We start from the raw sequence: 18,396 nt of genomic DNA, 5'->3' as shown, positions 1-18,396 counted from the left end.
ATATACTTTTTTTGAGCTGTTAATTGTTGTTTGAAAAATCCAAAGGATAGTACCTAATTCTTCTAATAAAAGTCTATCATTGAAGTATATTTGTTCTCTTGACTCTTAAAATTAATTCCACCTTAAGTTCTGGCTAGGTTTGCCTTAGTAAAAACTTTCGTTTGAGTAGGAAATTAATGCTTAACCAAATATCTTGATATGTATTTGAGTTTTTGCTACTTTGGAGAAACAGTTTTCTTAACAATTTTTGAATTTTATTTGGTTTAATTGTCTTCAGATTAATTCATTCTTTTTTACAGGAACATTCCAACTGTGGGGCCATACCATTCAGGTAGATTGGGCTGACCCAGAGAAAGAGGTTGATGAGGAAACCATGCAGAGAGTTAAAGTTCTCTATGTAAGAAATTTAATGATCTCAACTACAGAGGAAACAATTAAAGCAGAATTCAATAAATTCAAACCTGGTGCAGTTGAACGAGTAAAGAAACTTAGAGATTATGCTTTTGTTCACTTTTTCAACCGAGAAGATGCGGTGGCTGCTATGTCTGTTATGAATGGAAAATGCATTGATGGAGCAAGTATCGAGGTAACACTGGCAAAACCAGTAAATAAAGAAAACACATGGAGACAGCATCTTAATGGTCAGATTAGCCCCAATTCTGAAAACCTGATTGTGTTTGCTAACAAAGAAGAGAACCATCTAAAAACTGTAGGCAAGCCACCCACTCTTCCAGCTCGTCTCAATGGTCAGCATAGCCCAAGCCCCCCTGAAATCGAAAGATGCACTTACCCATTTTTTCCTGGAACAAAGCTTACTCCAATTAGTATGTATTCTTTAAAATCCAATCATTTCAGTTCTGCAGTAATGCATTTGGATTATTACTGCAACAAAAATAATTGGCCACCACCAGAATATTATTTATATTCAACAAGTCAAGATGGGAAAGTACTCTTGGTATATAAAATTGTTATTCCTGCTATCGCAAATGGATCCCAGAGTTACTTCATGCCAGACAAACTATGTACGACGTTAGAAGATGCAAAGGAACTGGCAGCCCAGTTTACATTACTTCATTTGGGTAAGTTTAAAAATACTTTAAATAATATTGTAGAATATGAAATTAGGAGATATTACAGATTATTTATAAATTTACTTATTTTGAACTCAACATTAGTGGTATTTAACATAAATTTTACCTCAATTATATGAATTCATGGTAAATTTTGTTGAGATTTTTCTCTTGTATAATCTTCCTATATTTAACTTTTTAAATGTTACTTAGGGGAGAATTTGGTTTTGATTTACTTCAGAGTTCATGATCCTGTTTTTTTATCTTATTGTTTTTGTAGTGACTAATTCTCATTTGAAATAGTAATTTCTATATGTGTTACAAGATTTGCTATTTGAACCAATTTATGAAAATGTCCTTGCATCTTTGGTGAAGTCTACACAATAATCTTTTTGTGGGGCAGGAGTAGGGAGTTGGTAAAATCAGAGGCATTTCAAATGGGTCATGTGTAGACACAGCTTTATGCTCACCAATCTGGAAATTTGTCATTATTACTCGTGAAAGACAAAAAGCATCATTAAGAGATGTTTGTGACCATTCTCTTCTTTAATTTCATGCTTTGGAAAGAAAGTAAATTTCTTTAAAGCATTTGAGGGATAATTAAGAAAGGCTTTGGGCCATATGCTAACTAGATATTTGGCGTTGTGAAGGGAGAGATGTAATATTACTCTGGTTCTTTCCTACATCCTGTTTTTTACTGTTAGCCTCCCCCACTCCTTGTCTCATTTTTTAATGCACTTATAGGTTTCAGTTGGTGATTACTTTGTTCCCAGAATAATATTTATTAGAAGAATAGCGGTTTCTTGAAAATCAACAATAAAAAGGAAAGGTCTCATGTTAAGGATTATAATTGTTTCTTGATTATACTTGTCAAACTCTTAGCTTGAAATTGATTTGTTATGTGGTTGCAGAACCATACTACTGAAGCTTATATCTATTTAAAATTGATATTCTTAAATTTGTTGAGAGAAGGCAGTCAAAAAGGAAAAACAGTGACAAAAGAGAGAGTCATTTTTATACATTGTGTAGTCTTGCTTATTCATCATGATATCATGAATATTTTTAGGAGATTCTGATTTAGAGAGATCGTCAGTATTGGGGCTAAAGATAGGGTTCCCCTCAAAGAAACTTTTTGGTAGTGTCCTCAATTATTAGTTTGGAAATATTTTGGAATTTTATAATCATCTAAGTTAATAAATTCTTAGATATGATTTCCATTAATGTGCAAAATAAAAGCCTTCTATTTTTGTTTTAATAAAGATAATCTAAGTTAAAGATAAAATTAGCTGGATAGCAAGTAATTTAAATTAGCATTCTCAGAGAAAAATGGATCAAATTATTCTTTTAGAGTGACGTATAGGTAATTAGTTGCTGAGCAAGATTTTCCCAGGATGCTTGTGTCTGATCGAATATGGTAATGCTGGAACATATTTTATTTCTATCCTCACTTAATTCTTTTACAAATTTAATTTAAATTTCCAAGATTCTTAAAACATTGTCTAGTTTATTTTATGTCAGATTTTCTATTTAGACATGGTTTGCCCATCTGGTATCCCATAAAGAAGATCAGATGTTATATGGAGCCAGAGGTTTTTCATCAGCTTTTAATTCCATTATTAAGATGTTTTTTACTTGAGTCCTGGGGCCGTAGTTAACTCATACTGACCTGTAGTTCCCGAAGAAAACCCCTGTCCAGGTTCAGTATTCCCTACTTGATTATATTAATTAGGAATAAAATTAGCTTCAGTAAATGAAATCCTTAGAGGGCACAGGCAGTTTGCTTTAGTCATCTGTTCCAGATTTTATCAGCCTTATCAGCCTGTCAAAGCTGCTTATAATAAAAAATTGAACAATTCATGTTTTAAATGTTTTCTCACTCTCATTTCACTGTCGGAGAGAGGAGCTAAGAGCCAAAAATAAGTGAAAAATTTCGATTAGACCTTAGGAACTGTTTGGATGCAGTACACAAAGCCTGAGGCCTTATTACAGACAGTAACACAAAAATCCTTATTTTGATTGATTGACTAGAAATATGAGTGAAGGTTGAGTTGGAGGCAACTGAGGAGAAGGAGAAAGAGAATTCAGGAAGTGGAAGGACTAGTCAGACATCAGGGTCTAGGAATCTTTGATCAGAAAACAGATGTCAGATGTTCAGAGGTCATTAAGTAGTGGCAGGAGCCATAGAGAGCCAGGAGGTTCCATGCTGCCATGTGGCAGGTAAAGAATAGATTGAATATTGTGGCAATGTTCTAGCTTGCTATTTCCTTCTGTTGATGTTGGAGCCGCTGGTCTTTATAGAGTTGTTGCTGTTTTAGGTACAGTTTCCTTTAGATGAAGGTTGCAGGGTTTTGTTGGATGGTCAGGGTCGGGATCTTGGTGGTAGTGGTGTATTCTTAGAGGGGAAGGAGTGGTGTGTAATTGATATCCTGCTAAATGTTTACTTCTTTCAAGCACTGGATTTTTCTGAGATCTTGAGAGGTTGGTTCCTGGAGTCCCTCAAGTGAAGTTCATTAAGTATTAAATCTTTTGGCTCTATTTTCTTAAAGAATTTTAGTCTAATTCTCTGCATATTAAATTTAATTACTATTTTAAGATGTTTTCTTTGAGTGTAGTAATTTTTAAAAAAAATTTCTTTGGATACCTTTCTATCAACCCTTTCAGTTTGATGCTATTTTGAGCATTATTATCCAGTCTTACCTTGATGATCTTTGATTGTTACATGTGATATAAACAGTTATTTACCTTTTCATTTCAGAGCTCTTTAAGAATGTACTTGTAATATCCACGTTGTTTTGACATTACCATGCCCATTTTCAAGTAGTAAAATAGGAAAAAAATTAGACCTTATTTAGTTAAATGACTGTCATTGGTATTATTAGGAAAATTGAAGCATTTTAAGGGATAACAGGCACCTAAATGAGTACTGGAAATCAGAGAATTTACTTCTGGTGACCATTTAGTGCTCTTACTAGAATCCTAAAAGTTCTTGGTGTATAGTACCTTAAAATCAATTTTTAAGTATTGTGGGTTTTTTTAGTCCCCAGGGGAGATCCCCAAGCAAAATACCCCTATTAGAAGAAAAGCTGAAAGTTGAGGTTAGTGCCAAAATTGAACCCTCGTGTTTTTTTATTTCAAAGTTAGAGACTATCTTTACTTTCACAGTGTCAGAGAATAGCTTCCCTAACCTCACTGGAAACTGTCACCCAACCAATAGGATAAGGAATTTTGTATCACCTGGTTATATTTAGAAACCTGTAATAAGTGGGATTCTCAGTGGGTTTAATGAGTAGAAGACAGACTTGGAGGCCTGGAGATAGATTCTATACTAAATATTTGATATATGGAGACATCTTGGGTCATTCAGTATCACGTCTTTTTAAATAAGCCTTTTCTATTTCATCATTTTGTATCCGTTTAATAATGGATCACACTATCAGTGTGAATAATCCTACTTTTTCTAAAGCTTTGTCTCTGATTTGAATCTTTGCCTTCCAATATTGCCACTGTTTTCCCTGGAGGATTCTTCGCCATCTAGGAGTGAAATAAGCAAAATCAAGGAGATAGGGGAAAGTCCTGGAGAGTTATAGTTTTGAAGAAGAAAGTCCTGGAGAATATTGGAAGGAGGGAGGGAGCCTCAGTGTGTTGATAATTCACCTTGTTAAATAATTTATTAACAAGTAATTGTAGGCGAGGCATTTCTTTTCTTGTTTTCATGTTTGTGTAATGCTGACGCAAGTGGTAGTTTTTCACTTGTATGATGACCTAAAGCTTTAAAACTGGTGAAGAACCCCTGTCACAAACAGCGTGTGCCATTGATTTAACTCTGTCTGACTTGTGTACCATCATTTTGGTCATGACAGATAAAGTTTAGTTAACACATCTTTTTTGAATGCCTTTCACATGCTAAGTGTAATTTCCTAAGCAATTGGGAGCTAAAGATAAACAGAACATTGTTTTTGTTCTTAAGGAGTTACAGTCTGCTGAAAACGGCAGAGACACAAACTCTGTGCATAGGTTATTTTGGGAGTACAAAGGAAGGCACACCTCTACCTGAGCTGAGTTGTAGAACTTGAGGAGAGTGTATGGGCAGAGAGAAGCACAACATGAGCAAACACCTAGTAGAGAAATAGCATGGTGGGTTAATGGCAAGCAGTTCCGTATAATATTTGCTTTGGTGGTTTGGTCAGATTTTAAGAATTAGAAATTGAAAAGATGGGGACTTTAGTTAGTTAAAATTTCATCAGTCCTGCTTTTTAAAACTTTGCAAGTATTTTTTTAGTACAACTATGTTGACTGTACTTGCTTTTCCTCTGAGCAAGTAATTTTTTTCTAGATGAATCCATCCTGATTGTGTGGACCATTTTATGTGTGAATATTCATCTTTTTAATATCTTCTGTACTTTCTTTTTTCCTTAATCATTTTATGACTGATCTGCATATTTCTTGTCATATTTGACTTTGTAATGACATACATCATTACACTTTAATTTTTTCTGGTCTTTGAGTGGTAAAATATTTAGCACATATATATTCTAAGCATGATAGCTATTTTGTTTGCTATCCCTTCACTATCATTTAAATTAGGTTTTGATTTCTGTCACTGTAACTTGGTTGAAAGTTATGAAATAGAAGACACAGCAGGATGAAGGTATGCTATTCTGAGACATTTTAATGTGAAAAATAATTGGTGCTTTTTTCTTATGAGCTATCATTTCCAGATTGATGGGCAGAAATGCAAAAATAAAATTTTGATTTTAAAAATTTACCAATAAGTTGCTTTGAAACAAAGAGAAAGCTTCTTCAGTTTTTTTTTTTTTTAATTTAAGAAATAATTTTAGGAGACACTTAAGGTAACTATAATGGTTATATTATAATGAAATTTATTGTTATGAATAATTAGAAGAAAAATAATACTTTTAGAAAATTATTCTTTCCTTTCCAGTTTTAATTGCAGATCTAACTTTGGTGATACTATTTCAAACTGATATTTTAAAGAAAAAAAAAATTTGCTAAATTTGCTTTAAAATTCACCTAGTTAAATAAGAAGTAGGATCAGCATCAACACTTTATACATTAATTTGTTTTCATATGACCAAGTGGTGAGATGAAAATTCCATTAACTCAACTATGTGTCTTTGACCCTCTGAGAGGGACCATTGCTCATGAAAATATATTTCTATTCCTTTTGAAACTTACTATTTTTTTCTGAAAGACCGTAATCTGGTATTACTCATAATTATTTTACTGAACACTTGTATTAATGAACTATAATTATTATGGAGTTAGTACTGTGACAGAAGCAGCTTAATAGAGCAATGAGTAATCAAGTAAAAGTACAAGAACCTGTAGTCTCAGCCACAAATGAACTGTGACCTTGGAACTGCAAGTGAATCGTTTACTATTCGTGGACCTCCATGCCTTCAACTCTAAAGTGTCAGGGTTTCACTTTGAGCTCTAAGGACTCTTTTATTCCCCAAATTATGGTTTTGTTTAAAATATGATCAAAAATCTTAGGAATGACCAAAAATAATACTTGACTTTTTTTGTGTCCACGAAGATACATATTTGAGTTCAAATAGTTTAAAACCAAGAGTTGCTTTTGCAAGAGTTAATTATCAGTTTAATATCCCTTCTTTTATACAATTCAAAGCTTATATCTGTCTACTTCACAGCAGAACAACTGGATAAAAAAATGAAGGATTCATTCAGTCACCTGTTTTATTTGCATGATGACAATTAATTGCTTTTTGGTTATTTCCTTCCCTGAATTTGTCAATTATAATCAAAACCAAGATTTTATAAAACAAATTAAATACTTAAAAGTTTGGAAATTAGTTTTCTTTTTGTAACAGAGATTCTAGGAAAATAACGCTTTGTAAATTTAACATTTGATTTTGTCATTTAATATTATAAAAGATATAGTTTGTAAATTTTCCCCTATTGTATCGAATGCCATAATAAATTTTGCATATAACTTCCATTCTTAGATGGCAGCAGTAATTCATAATTTTGCCACATGGTGTCGCCTAAATATATTTTTTAATGCAGCTTTAAAAGAAGTTTCATTGTTATATTGATTGTTCTCTCCTCTGTGGCTTACTTATTTTGGGGGGTTTAGAATTGGTAAATCTGTGTGAGAAGCTGCACTTAGTCTTCTGCCTATCATACCTTTATTTCTGCTTCCTGTTTAATGTCTAGTAGACAATAATTGCTTATGCTATAGCAATATAATTTAGTGAATGGACTAGTAAATGGAGATAGATGTTTGGAAAAACGGTTTTACTTTAATGAATTTATTCAAGTGCTCATCTGTGCTTGTAACCACTTTAAAATTATTTAGTGTCAATTATATCCAGGTCTTTTGGTTAAGATTGAATATAGTATCTACTCTTATTAGTTAATTTCAGTTGTATCATCTATCCTAGAGCAATTCATCCTCTGTCCTAGAGTAATATCCTCTATCCAAGACCTGGTAGTACCTTAGCTCCAAGAATGTGCACTTCCGTCTGGGGATCAAAACAAAAGAAAACAAAATAAAAACTTTAGCCTCTTAAACTAATTAGAAGCTTTAAGTCTCTAGAATGTTAATAACTAGTTGGATTTTCTTGCTCCTTAAATTTGTAGTATTTGGTTAAAGATATATTAGTTACACGTGGGCCAATATTTATCTCATAGTAAGTGACCTTTGAGCTATAAAAATGGCCTGTATGCAGATTTTTATATATACAACAGTTTATATTTTAAGAAAATGATTTATTTGGCTAACTATATACCTTTCTGCATTGTTTTGACTCAGTAAATATAATCTATTTACCACAGTGATAATGATTTCTACTGTAATTATCTCTATAACTTTAGGTTAGAAAGTACATATATAGGAATGTAATCATCAGAAAACATCAATTTGTTGTAATTGTATTGCCTGATAATTTGGTAAGTGTATCTAAAACCCCTCTTTTGTTGTATTTTAAAACAATGTATCTTGATTTTTATGCACAAATTAATTCAAGGGATTGACATGAATAACTAAAAAAAGTGTGAACTAGGATAGATAACTTCAGCTTCTTTTATACAGTAGATATTTATGTTTACCTTTACTTCACTTTTTTTTTCTTTTGCACATTTTGATTTTCTTTCATTGTGTTTTCTAAGGTGGTTATTACTAGAGATACTTTGCTTTTCTCTACACTTTTTTTGTAATCCTGTTTTGTGTGTGAATGTAAGACTGCAAGCCCTTTAACTTAATTTTTCTTCTTGTTACATTTGCTTCTGCAGTATATGTTCCAGTCTGCCTGTTTACTGGCCAGATTCTGGGGTAAACAAATAAATTTGCAGCATATGTGCCATACATGTCTCTGGCTTTTCTTTTCTTCCACTGCTATGTTAACTTTTGGTCCAAGGGTTACCAGATCTTTAGTTGTGGGTTTGTGAAAGTAATGGATTATTTTGGGCACAGAATTTGTAAGCTTCCAAGTAAGCTATTATGGATCTTTGGAAAACAGTTTTAAAATTTTATTCTGCACTGTAAAGTTATAATTTTTACCAAAAGCAAAAAAATAAATAATTCAATCGGGATATGTTTACTAATTTAAATGAGTCTCACCTATAGATTTTATGTTTACATATGTTTCCTTGAGAGATCACAAATCAAGTTTCCTTGAGTGATCAAGAATCCCTTGAAAGATTTCTTGGTATGAAATTTAGGTGTATCAAGTAATATAGAAACAGTGATGATGCCAGAGCATTGGTATCTTAAGAATACCTTAAGAACTAGAGGGAAAGAACCAGAGGAAAAGAGGAGGTACTTAGGAAAATAGGATTACTTATACCCTATGAAAGCACTCTTATAGCTTCTGAGGGAGATTTTTAAATGTGAGATAGTGATAGTTGTTTTCCTTCTTCTTTATTTCTTAAATTTTTTCTTTATGATTTACTTTGTTGTAGACTTAAGATTTTTAAGTGCTTGTATTGAAATGCATCTAGGATATCTGAGACTCTTCTGCTCTTTTTGCAATCATCTACTGCTGATTAATGCATCAGCACTTTTTTGAAACCTCACTTCTCTTGATTTTAAAAAATCTTTACACTTATTTATTTCCTTGCTTATTTATTTTTATTTATTGTAGTTTGTGCTACAAGCAAGGAGTTGCTACCTTAGTAAACAGAGCTTGGGGAGGGTACTGACAGGATTTTTCATCAATCCTCTGAGGCCTTGGAAAGTAGATGGGTGATGTCAGGTACTCTTTCATTTGAATTGATAAATAAGGGAATTATTTCATTGTATTTAGATTTGGTCTGAATTTTCAGTTAATAATGATTTATATTTTCAGTTCTTTCAAACTGACGTTCTATATTGAGAGTTTTTCTATTACAAAAATTTCTCTAGTCAACTCCCAAATATTTATATTTAGATATGAGGTATGAATAAATTGAAACTAATCCAAATATAATTGGCTTACTTTATTTAATTATATTTATTTATTTATATTGGGATGATCTTTAAATATGTAGTTCATCAATTCAGGGAATTTACATACATTCGAAAGCCATATTATAAAACCCAACTGAGGAAAAGATGGAAAGATGTTCAACTTCCCCTCAGCTCGGTTTCTTATTGGGGAGAGATGGCATTGTCTCATATTGATGGACCTGCTGACCTAAGTAGAATATTAATCTTCCTTCTATCTTTCTCTATTACTGGTAATGGATGGCTTATTCACTTTCATCCCTGCCTCATTCCATGAAAGATAATGAGGTGACTTATTAAAAATATGTAAAATACAAACTGATTCAAATTTTAAATTGAAGGAATTGAGGCAATGGGAAATTATGAGTGGAAAAATAAAGCCAAGCGAAACTAAACAATATACTGTTGAGGGATGTATGAATATGTGGCAAAACCATGAAGAAAAGCAAGGGAATGATTAACACTTAAAAGTTAGGATCATGATTACTTTAAGGGTAAGAAGGATAAATTGGAAAGGTTGCAAGAAAGACTTCTAAGGTATTGATAATTTTCTATTTCTAAACCTGGGTGATGAGTACATGTTTTTATTTTTTAAATTGTATAAGCTATACATCTATATTTTCTATGTTCCTCTGTTTGTATAACATAATTTTGTAATTAAATAAATAAGCTGGCAAAGAATGAAAGTCAGCCAGCCAGCCAGGGGTAAGAACTTGAATTATTTTGTCAAAACCAGAATTATGACTCATTCTACTCTGGAGATTTCTCAAATTATTATAATTCAGGGCAAAATAGGAAAGTTATGTAATATCCAGACCAAATAATTTTATTCTGCTTACACTATAGCTGGAATGTTTTGTTTGCTTTTGGGCACCAGAGTTTATCGAAACTTTGACAACTAGGGAGGACTTGGAAACTCTGTAGTAGGAAGGACAGCGAGCAACTGAAGTATTTGGGACTGCTGTCTGTAAATGCTAGTATTGACAGGGGGAGCATGATTGCTGTCTTCACGTGTTTGAAGAGTTGGCATATGGAAGAAAGAGTTTAATATGAAGCTCCAGGGGTTGGAATTAAGTCTAATAGAAGGAAGTTTCAGGCAGATAGATTATGATGTAATATAAACCAGAACCATGTAAGCTTTTGAACTACTAAAAGCTCTGAATTCCTCAGTTAGAAAAGAAAAAACCTTTAATTTTTTTATATTTATTATTAATCTGTTTATGTTAAATAAATGTATGGGGGAAGGAAAGATTGTTTACTAGACTATTGTAACTCAGAATTATCTGCCTTAGCAACACTTGGAATATATTAACCTTGCTAATTTAAGCCCTCTAAAAAATTTCCTTTTGCAAACTTTAAGAAAGTTTGTTTTTGGTGTCCTTACTCTACTCATACGAATAACCCTTTTGTTTATCATTATTCACTCCTCTCGGCTTTTCCTTCTCATTTTCAGTTGTTAACTGGCAGCTGGCTGATTGTTCATATGTGTGTTCATTCAACAAAAGCTTATCGAACACTGTGCTTTGTTTAAAGTCCTGAGGATCACTGTAGTGAGTCAGACACAGTTGCTGCCTTCATGGAGTTTACATTCTATTGAGGGAGACTGCTATTCAGTTACAGTTCTGATAGATGCTCTGAGGAAGTTCAGGTGTTATGAGGAGGTTTAATTGGATGACCTCACTAATCTGAGATGACGGTCAGGAAATAGTATATTGCTTTTTAGAAAGAATTCCAGCAAAAGGAAATTCAGTACTTTTAAGTTTAGTATAGCAGGTAAACAGAATAAAAGACCATGACTTTGCGAGCCAGATTTCCTGGTTCACATCTCAGCTTTGTTACACATGTGGAAAAGCTACCTTAACCTCTCTACTTCAGTTTCCTCATCTGTAAATTGGGAATGTTAACAGTATTTATCTCATAGGGTAATTGTATATATTAAATGAATTAAAATTGTAAAGGGCCTGCGACAGTGCCTCTTGTATATTAAAATGTCATGTAAGTATTGAAAAATAATATCTATTCAGAAAACAAATCCAAGACGACAGTTTCCAATCATTTGTAATAATAATTATTATTAGTAATAATAACAGTTAAGATTCTTTGAGCACTTACTGTATGGTAGGTACTATGCTAAATGACTTTACAGCATACGTTTTTCTGACAGTTCTTTGAGGTAGATATTGTTTTAATGTCTGCACTTTTTTTTAACAAATGAAGAAACTGTGGGGCTTTAGTAGATTAAATAATTTGCCCAGGAACCCCAGTTAGCTAAGAGGCTGTGCCCTTAACTGCTATTCTTTGTAACTTGTCATGATTCCAGTAAAAACTGACCTTTGTCTAATGTTAAACATTGACAACAGACTGTGAACTTGTGGAATATTATTGGCAAGTTATTCTTCTAAACATTAAAATATAGTGAGACAGGCTTTTGTTCCCTGCTTTACCTCCTTTTCAGAGACAGTTTTATCTTCACCAGTCCTACAAGCTTGTATACCAGACTACGCCAGTGTAGTGTGGACCCAGTACATCCGATGGAATCCTAAATGAATCATTCTAAGTTACAAAGATCTTCTGAACATATTTTGTTTACAAGGTAGCTTTGGGATTTTTAAGTTTGCCCTAGGATAAGCATTGCCAACTGTTGGCAGATGTGTTAACGTGGGTGGCAGATAATATGTGTTTTTTCCTCCTTCAGATGCTAGGCAGAAGTTCAAAAAGGCAAAGTTTGTATATATCTATTTCATGGTCACTTTTTTCTTGGTACACTCATTTTGCTTTCTGATTATACTTAAAACATGTCAACACATAATTCAACCATTTAATTTATCATTCCAATTATGGCTAATTGTGCTTTTTCATTGTTATTTCCTCTCTCAGGAACGTACACTGCCTTGCTATGGTAGAATAATCAAGTCCTCTGAGCTCCACATTCTCCTGTTGAGAGTGCTCCATTGTTTGGCCCCATCTTATCTAATCATAGATACCTCTTGCTTTGATCATATGAACTTGCCGTGCTCATTGGTATTTCCAGGCTTTTCCTAGTGCTGCTCACTCTGCTTGGAATATTCTCTACCTACTCTCGTCTACTTAATCTCTTAAATTAAGCTTTTCTTGGAGATAGTAATTGAGAATGACTTGTTCTTTATAATATTACTCAACAATTTAGTAAGTTTTGTATTACTGTTTATTTACTATTATGAAATTTTTGATCTACCAGGATTATAAAGCCAAGCGACTTTGTACACATATGGTTTCTTTTATTGTTGTTGTTATGTCCTGCATTATATAAATCAGTGCTGTCTCCTCCTTTGGTACTTAGAACGTAGTGCATTTCAAATAAGTGAAAGTAATCTACATGCTGTAAGGTTAAAAGATAAAGATTCTGAGGAAAGATAAATTTTGGCTGTGCTTTGAGCAGAAAGAAGAAAGGATTGGACAAGAAATATCTAAGATATGGAGTTGGTAGGTGCAGACACAGAACAATTAAATTATGAATGGTGGTTAACAGGGTGATATATATCTATATTTTACTGAAGTAGAAATGATCAGTATATATTTCTTAATATGCTGATGAAACAAGTGTTTATTCAAAATAATGAAACCCTTGAAATACAGACTGAATCATATGGATTATTTTATTTTGAATATGTATGTCTTATATGTGTGTGTATATATATATATACATGAAATTTGGATAGTAGAAAAATAAGAGATTATGGTTGTAGTAGTATAGAATATAATGGATCATATTATATACAATTTTATAATTTTTTGACCATTATGATAGCTGTTTAAGTTCATCACATAAGCCACAGTTATATTTAGTGCCATCTATAACATTTGTTAAGACTTCACAAATGGAAAATAATTGGCAGTAGATTATTGTATGTTATTTCTAAATTTACTTTTCACTAGTATTGCATTTCTTCTTCATTCTTCTACACAGGTATAGACTGAGAAGATGACTTTCTTCCTTTCAGTTTATTTTCTAAAGGCAGGAAAAGCCCTGGAAATTCAGGATGCTAAGATGGTAGTCTTTGGAATATACTGGAATCCTATACATTCATTTTCTGTTTTCAAAAAAAGAAATAGTATGAAATACTTGAAAGTGTGAAAAAGTTTTTTATCTTTCATACTAATTACTTTAAAATTTTTATGGAATTCTGTTTTGAACTGCAAACCAGTAAAATCTTCTTGAAAGATACGCAATATGCTTATACAATTAATTTTAAGTGACTTTTAAAACTTTTCATCACATCTTTGTGGAAAAGTCATATATCTACTACTGTTATGTCTTAATTAATACAATGAAAATTAGTATCCTAATTAGTGGAATTTTACCCAGTTTATCTTTCTTGTGGCTCTTATTCCTACGTAATGAAAAGTAAAAATAACACGTATAATGATTCCAATCATTCAATGTTTCCAAGAAAACGAGATCCTGTCTCTGATCTTTGAAGTTTAATGTATCCTATTCTTATTCTTGACGTTTCGAGGTGCCTTTTCTTTTCCCTAGTCTCTTTCTTGTGTCTTGATTACTGAATAATCCTCTTTGAAATAATTTCTCAGAATATATTTATTAACAATCAGGGCTTTTTTAAAGGAATGACAGTAATAAATGGCAAATTAAACTGGACTAAAGCGCCAGTAGTAACCTTGTATTTGACATTAAATTGAGGTTTTACTGATATTTTTAAATTTTGCTTTGAGGATCATCACCATCTCTTCTATATGATAATCGAAATGTGATTGTTCTAGATCAGTAATTTCAATCCCAGAGTTTTTTTCTGTTAAATTTGATTTCTTTCAAATTAAAGATGAACAAAAAGCTAATTCTAAAAACTCCAGGTGGTAGTAAATGAAGGCATTGTAGACGGAAAACTGGTTCCATGTTTAATAGTAGTTCTATTTAGCATCTCTACTAAAAAATGGCCATTATAGTTTTTAAATTACTCTGAATCATTTTTGTATGTTATCCTGTTTGGATAGTAACTTTATTATAATCAGTGGTTTTATTTTTTATCATAAATGATCAACTTCTCATTTATGTATATCACTATGGTAGCTGTTATTGTTCCCCCTTTTTTTAACTTCTTATTACATTACATACAAATGGAAAAGTGCATAAATCATGACTGTGGGCTTTGTGCATTACCACAGAGGGACTGCATCTGTGTAACCACCAGGTGAATACATAAAATATCAATACCTCTGAGGGCTTTTTTGTACCTTCCACCCGATACTAACCTTTCTCTTCCCAAAAGAAGCCACCCTTCTGACTTCCTCTGTTTTTTGAAATTTATACAACATTATCTGGCTTCTTTGAACATTGTGTTTATGGGATTGATCCATTGTTGCATGTAGAGGTACTTTTCATTCACTCTCGTTGATGTAAGTATTCTGTTGAAATGATATAATATATTTGCTGTTTCTATTGTGGATAGAAATTGGAGGTGCTTTCAGTTTGGGCTCTTTGAATAATGATACTGTGAAGATTCTTGTACATGTTTTTCTGGGTGTTCATTTGCATGCATTTCTGTTGAATACGTAGGAGTAAAAATGGTGGTTCATATTTTTAAAACTTGAGTAGATAATGCCGAATAGTTTTCCAAAGTAATTATACAAATTTACACTTTACTAGCAGTATCCGGGCTTCAGTTCCATATTCCTGCCAACACTTCGGTATTATCAGCCTTTTAAAATTTTGAACATTCTAGTAGGTAGAATGTTGCAATCCCATTGAGATTATAACTTGTATAGCACTGTTTATAATGATATGGAGCATATTTAATAGGTTTATAGGGCATTAAGTTATCCTCTTGATGAAGTCTTGTTTTAAGTCTCTTGTCCTTTTATTGTATTGAGTTCTGTTTTTTTCTTTATTACTTAAGATACAAACCCTTTGTTGGCTATATATTTTGCAAATACCTTTTCCTCTGTGTGGCTTACTTTTCTACTATCTTCATGATACACTTTGAAAAAAACAGAAGTTCTTAATTTTAGTCTAGTTAAACTTATCAGTTTTTTAAAGTTAGTACTGTTTGTGTCCTGCTTAAGAAATTTTTGCATACCTTGAGGTCATGAAACATTCTCCTGTGTTATCTTTTAAATTTAGTGAAGGTGTGAAATATATGTCAAAGCTTTTTTTTCCTACCCCAAATATAGATAATCATTTACCCAGCACCATTTATTGAAAAGACTACCCTTTTCCCGTGGCTCTACAGTGCCACTTTTAGCATAAATCAAGTATATATATATATATATGTGTGTGTGTGTGTGTGTGTACATACATGCACACCTATCTACATATGTACATACCTTATTCTGGGTTCTCTTTCTATTCCATTGATCTATTTTATTACATTGTCTTCATTATATAACTTTATGAAAAGTCTTAATATTTGGTAGAAAATATCTCCACTTTTTTTCTTTTTCACAGTTATCTTGGCTCTTCTCAACCCTTATATTTCCATATGAATTTTAGGGTCAGATTGTACATTTATACCAAAAAATATCCTACTGGGAATTTGATTGGAATTGAATTGAACCTGTAGATCAGTTTGCTAAGAAGTGGCATATTTATAGTATTGGGCCTTCTGATCCATGAACATTATAGATCTCTCTGTTTATTTAGGCTTTCTTTAATTTCCCTAAACATTGAGTAGTTTACTGTGTAAATATCTCTTCCAACTTTCATTAGATTTATTTGTAGGTATTTAGTGTTTTTCAATGCCATTGTAAAAGGTACCTTTTAATTCTAATTTCTAATTGTTCGTTTATATAAATATGATTTTTTAGTATATTGAATAAAACTACTTATTTGATTCTAATGGTTTGACTCTATTTTAAATTTTCTACATACACAGTCGTGTCAACTGCAAATGATGAACTTTTTTCTTCCTTTCTATCCTTATACTTTTCTTTTTTTTCTTGCCTTATCGCACTGGCTAGAACCGCTTGTCCAGCATTGAATACAAATGATGATAGAAGGCATCCTTGTAAACTTTCAATATTTCTCCATTAAGGTATGATGTTTGTTGTAGCTTTTATTATAGAGCCCCATTATCACATTAAGGGTATTCCCTTCTATTCTTAGTTTGCTAAGAGCTTTTATCATGAGTATGTGATGAGTTTTATCAAATGCTTTTGTGCATCTATTTAGATAATTATATCATTTTTATTTTTTTTTTTAATAGGGTAGATTGCACTGATTGATGTTTGAATGTGACATCAACCTTGTTTTTCTGAAATAAACCCAATTTGGTCATGGTACATTATTCTTTTTATGTATTGCTAAATTTGTTTTTGATATTTTCTTTAGGATTTTTACATCTGAAATTGGTCCATACTTTTCCTCATAAGAACAATTGGGAAGTTTTTTGTTTTACTGTACTATGGAAGTCTTTGTATAGGATTGGTGTTATATATTTTTTGAGTATGTGGACTATCATTTAAGAAGCCATCTTAGTTTAAAGTTTTCACCTTTTCTTTTAGTACAGTATGTGCATTTTCAGGCTACCAATTTTCCTTTTAAGTTTAGTTATAGCTAACACATACATTTTGATGTATCTTATTTATTTATTTTTTTTTTATTTTTGAGGAAGATTAGCCCTGTGCTAACATCCTTTGCAGTCCTCTTTTTGCTGAGAAAGATTGGCCCTGAGCTAACATCCATGCCCACCTTCCCCTATTTTATATGTGGGATGCCTGCCACAGCATGGCTTGATAAGCGGTGTGTAGGTCTGCACCTGGGATCTGAACCAGTGAACCCCGGCTGAGCATGTGAACTTAACTGCTATGCCACCAGGCAGGCCCCTGATGTATTTTATCATTTATTTCAAAATATGTTCTGTTTTGATTTCTTCTTGACTATGAGTATAAATTTCTAAACACATGGAGATTTTTGTAGTTATATTTTTGTTTTTTATTTTACTATGATCAGAAAGGATATTATGTATCATTTCAGTCATTTATTTTTTGTTTTTGTTTTGTTAACAGGCAAATTTTCTTCTGCTTCTCCTTTTTTTTTGGGGGGGGGGGTGAGGAAGATTGGCCCTGAGCTAACATCTGTTGTCAATCATCTTTTATTTTTTTTCTCTCCAAAGCCCCAGTACAGGCTTGTGTATCCTAGTTGCAAGTCATTCTAGTTCCTCTATGTGGGATGCTGCCACAGCATGGCTTGATGAGCAGCATGTAGGTCCGTGCTGTGCCCAGGATCCAGCCCAGTGAACCCTGGGCCAATGAAGCCGAGTGTGCAAACTTAACCACTTGGCCTCAGGGCCGGCCACATGTCTTTTGTTTTTTTAATGACCGCTTAAAGTAAATATTTCATGCCTGCTTAAAAAGAATGTGTTTGCAGTTGTTAATTGTAGTTTATTAGTTTGCTAGGGTTGCTGTGGCCAAGTACTGCAATCTGGGTGTTTTAAGCAACAGAAATTTCTTCTTCCACAGTTCTGGACACTAGAAATCAGAAATCAAGGTATTGACAGGGCCATGTTCCCTCTGAGGCTGGTAGGGGAGAATTTCCTTGCCTCCTTTAGCTTTTAGTGTTTGCCAAGCAATCCTTGAGTTCATTGGCTTGTAGATACATTATTCCTATCTCTGCCTGTCTTGTAATATGGTCATCTTCTCCCTGTGTGTATCTGTGTTTTAACATGGTATTCTCTCTGTATTCTGTATTCTACTCTTTTAAGGAAACCAATCAGATTAGATTAAGGGTCCTCCCTACTCCAGTATGAGCTCATCTTAACTAATTTCATTTACAATGATGCTCTTTCCAAATAAGGTCACATTCTGAGGTACTAGGGGTTAGGATTTCAACATATCTTTTTGGGGCACACAATTCAACTCATATATCTC

General features: G+C 32.7%; 1 protein-coding gene across 9 annotated transcripts in view; it reads left to right on the top strand.

Annotated features, from left to right (window-relative positions):
• Positions 1–18,396, top strand: part of RBM46 (RNA binding motif protein 46) — a 45,386-nt gene that overhangs the window by 15,414 nt on the left and 11,576 nt on the right. For 6 of the 9 annotated variants that reach the window (XM_070608828.1, XM_008524547.2, XM_008524546.2 and 3 more), the window contains exon 4: positions 300–1,079. In XM_070608828.1, the coding sequence (XP_070464929.1) occupies positions 300–1,079 (780 nt within the window). Of the gene's footprint in view, positions 1–299; positions 1,080–16,488; positions 16,563–18,396 lie in introns of all 9 variants that reach the window. The other 3 variants (XR_011537101.1, XR_011537102.1, XR_545556.2) reach the window with 1 other exon arrangement.

Source organism: Equus przewalskii, chromosome 2 (assembly GCF_037783145.1).
Source record: "Equus przewalskii isolate Varuska chromosome 2, EquPr2, whole genome shotgun sequence".
Taxonomy (NCBI): domain Eukaryota; kingdom Metazoa; phylum Chordata; class Mammalia; order Perissodactyla; family Equidae; genus Equus; species Equus przewalskii.
The sequence above is the reverse complement of the archived record's forward strand: the minus strand, read 5'-3'. Positions and strand labels throughout refer to the sequence as shown.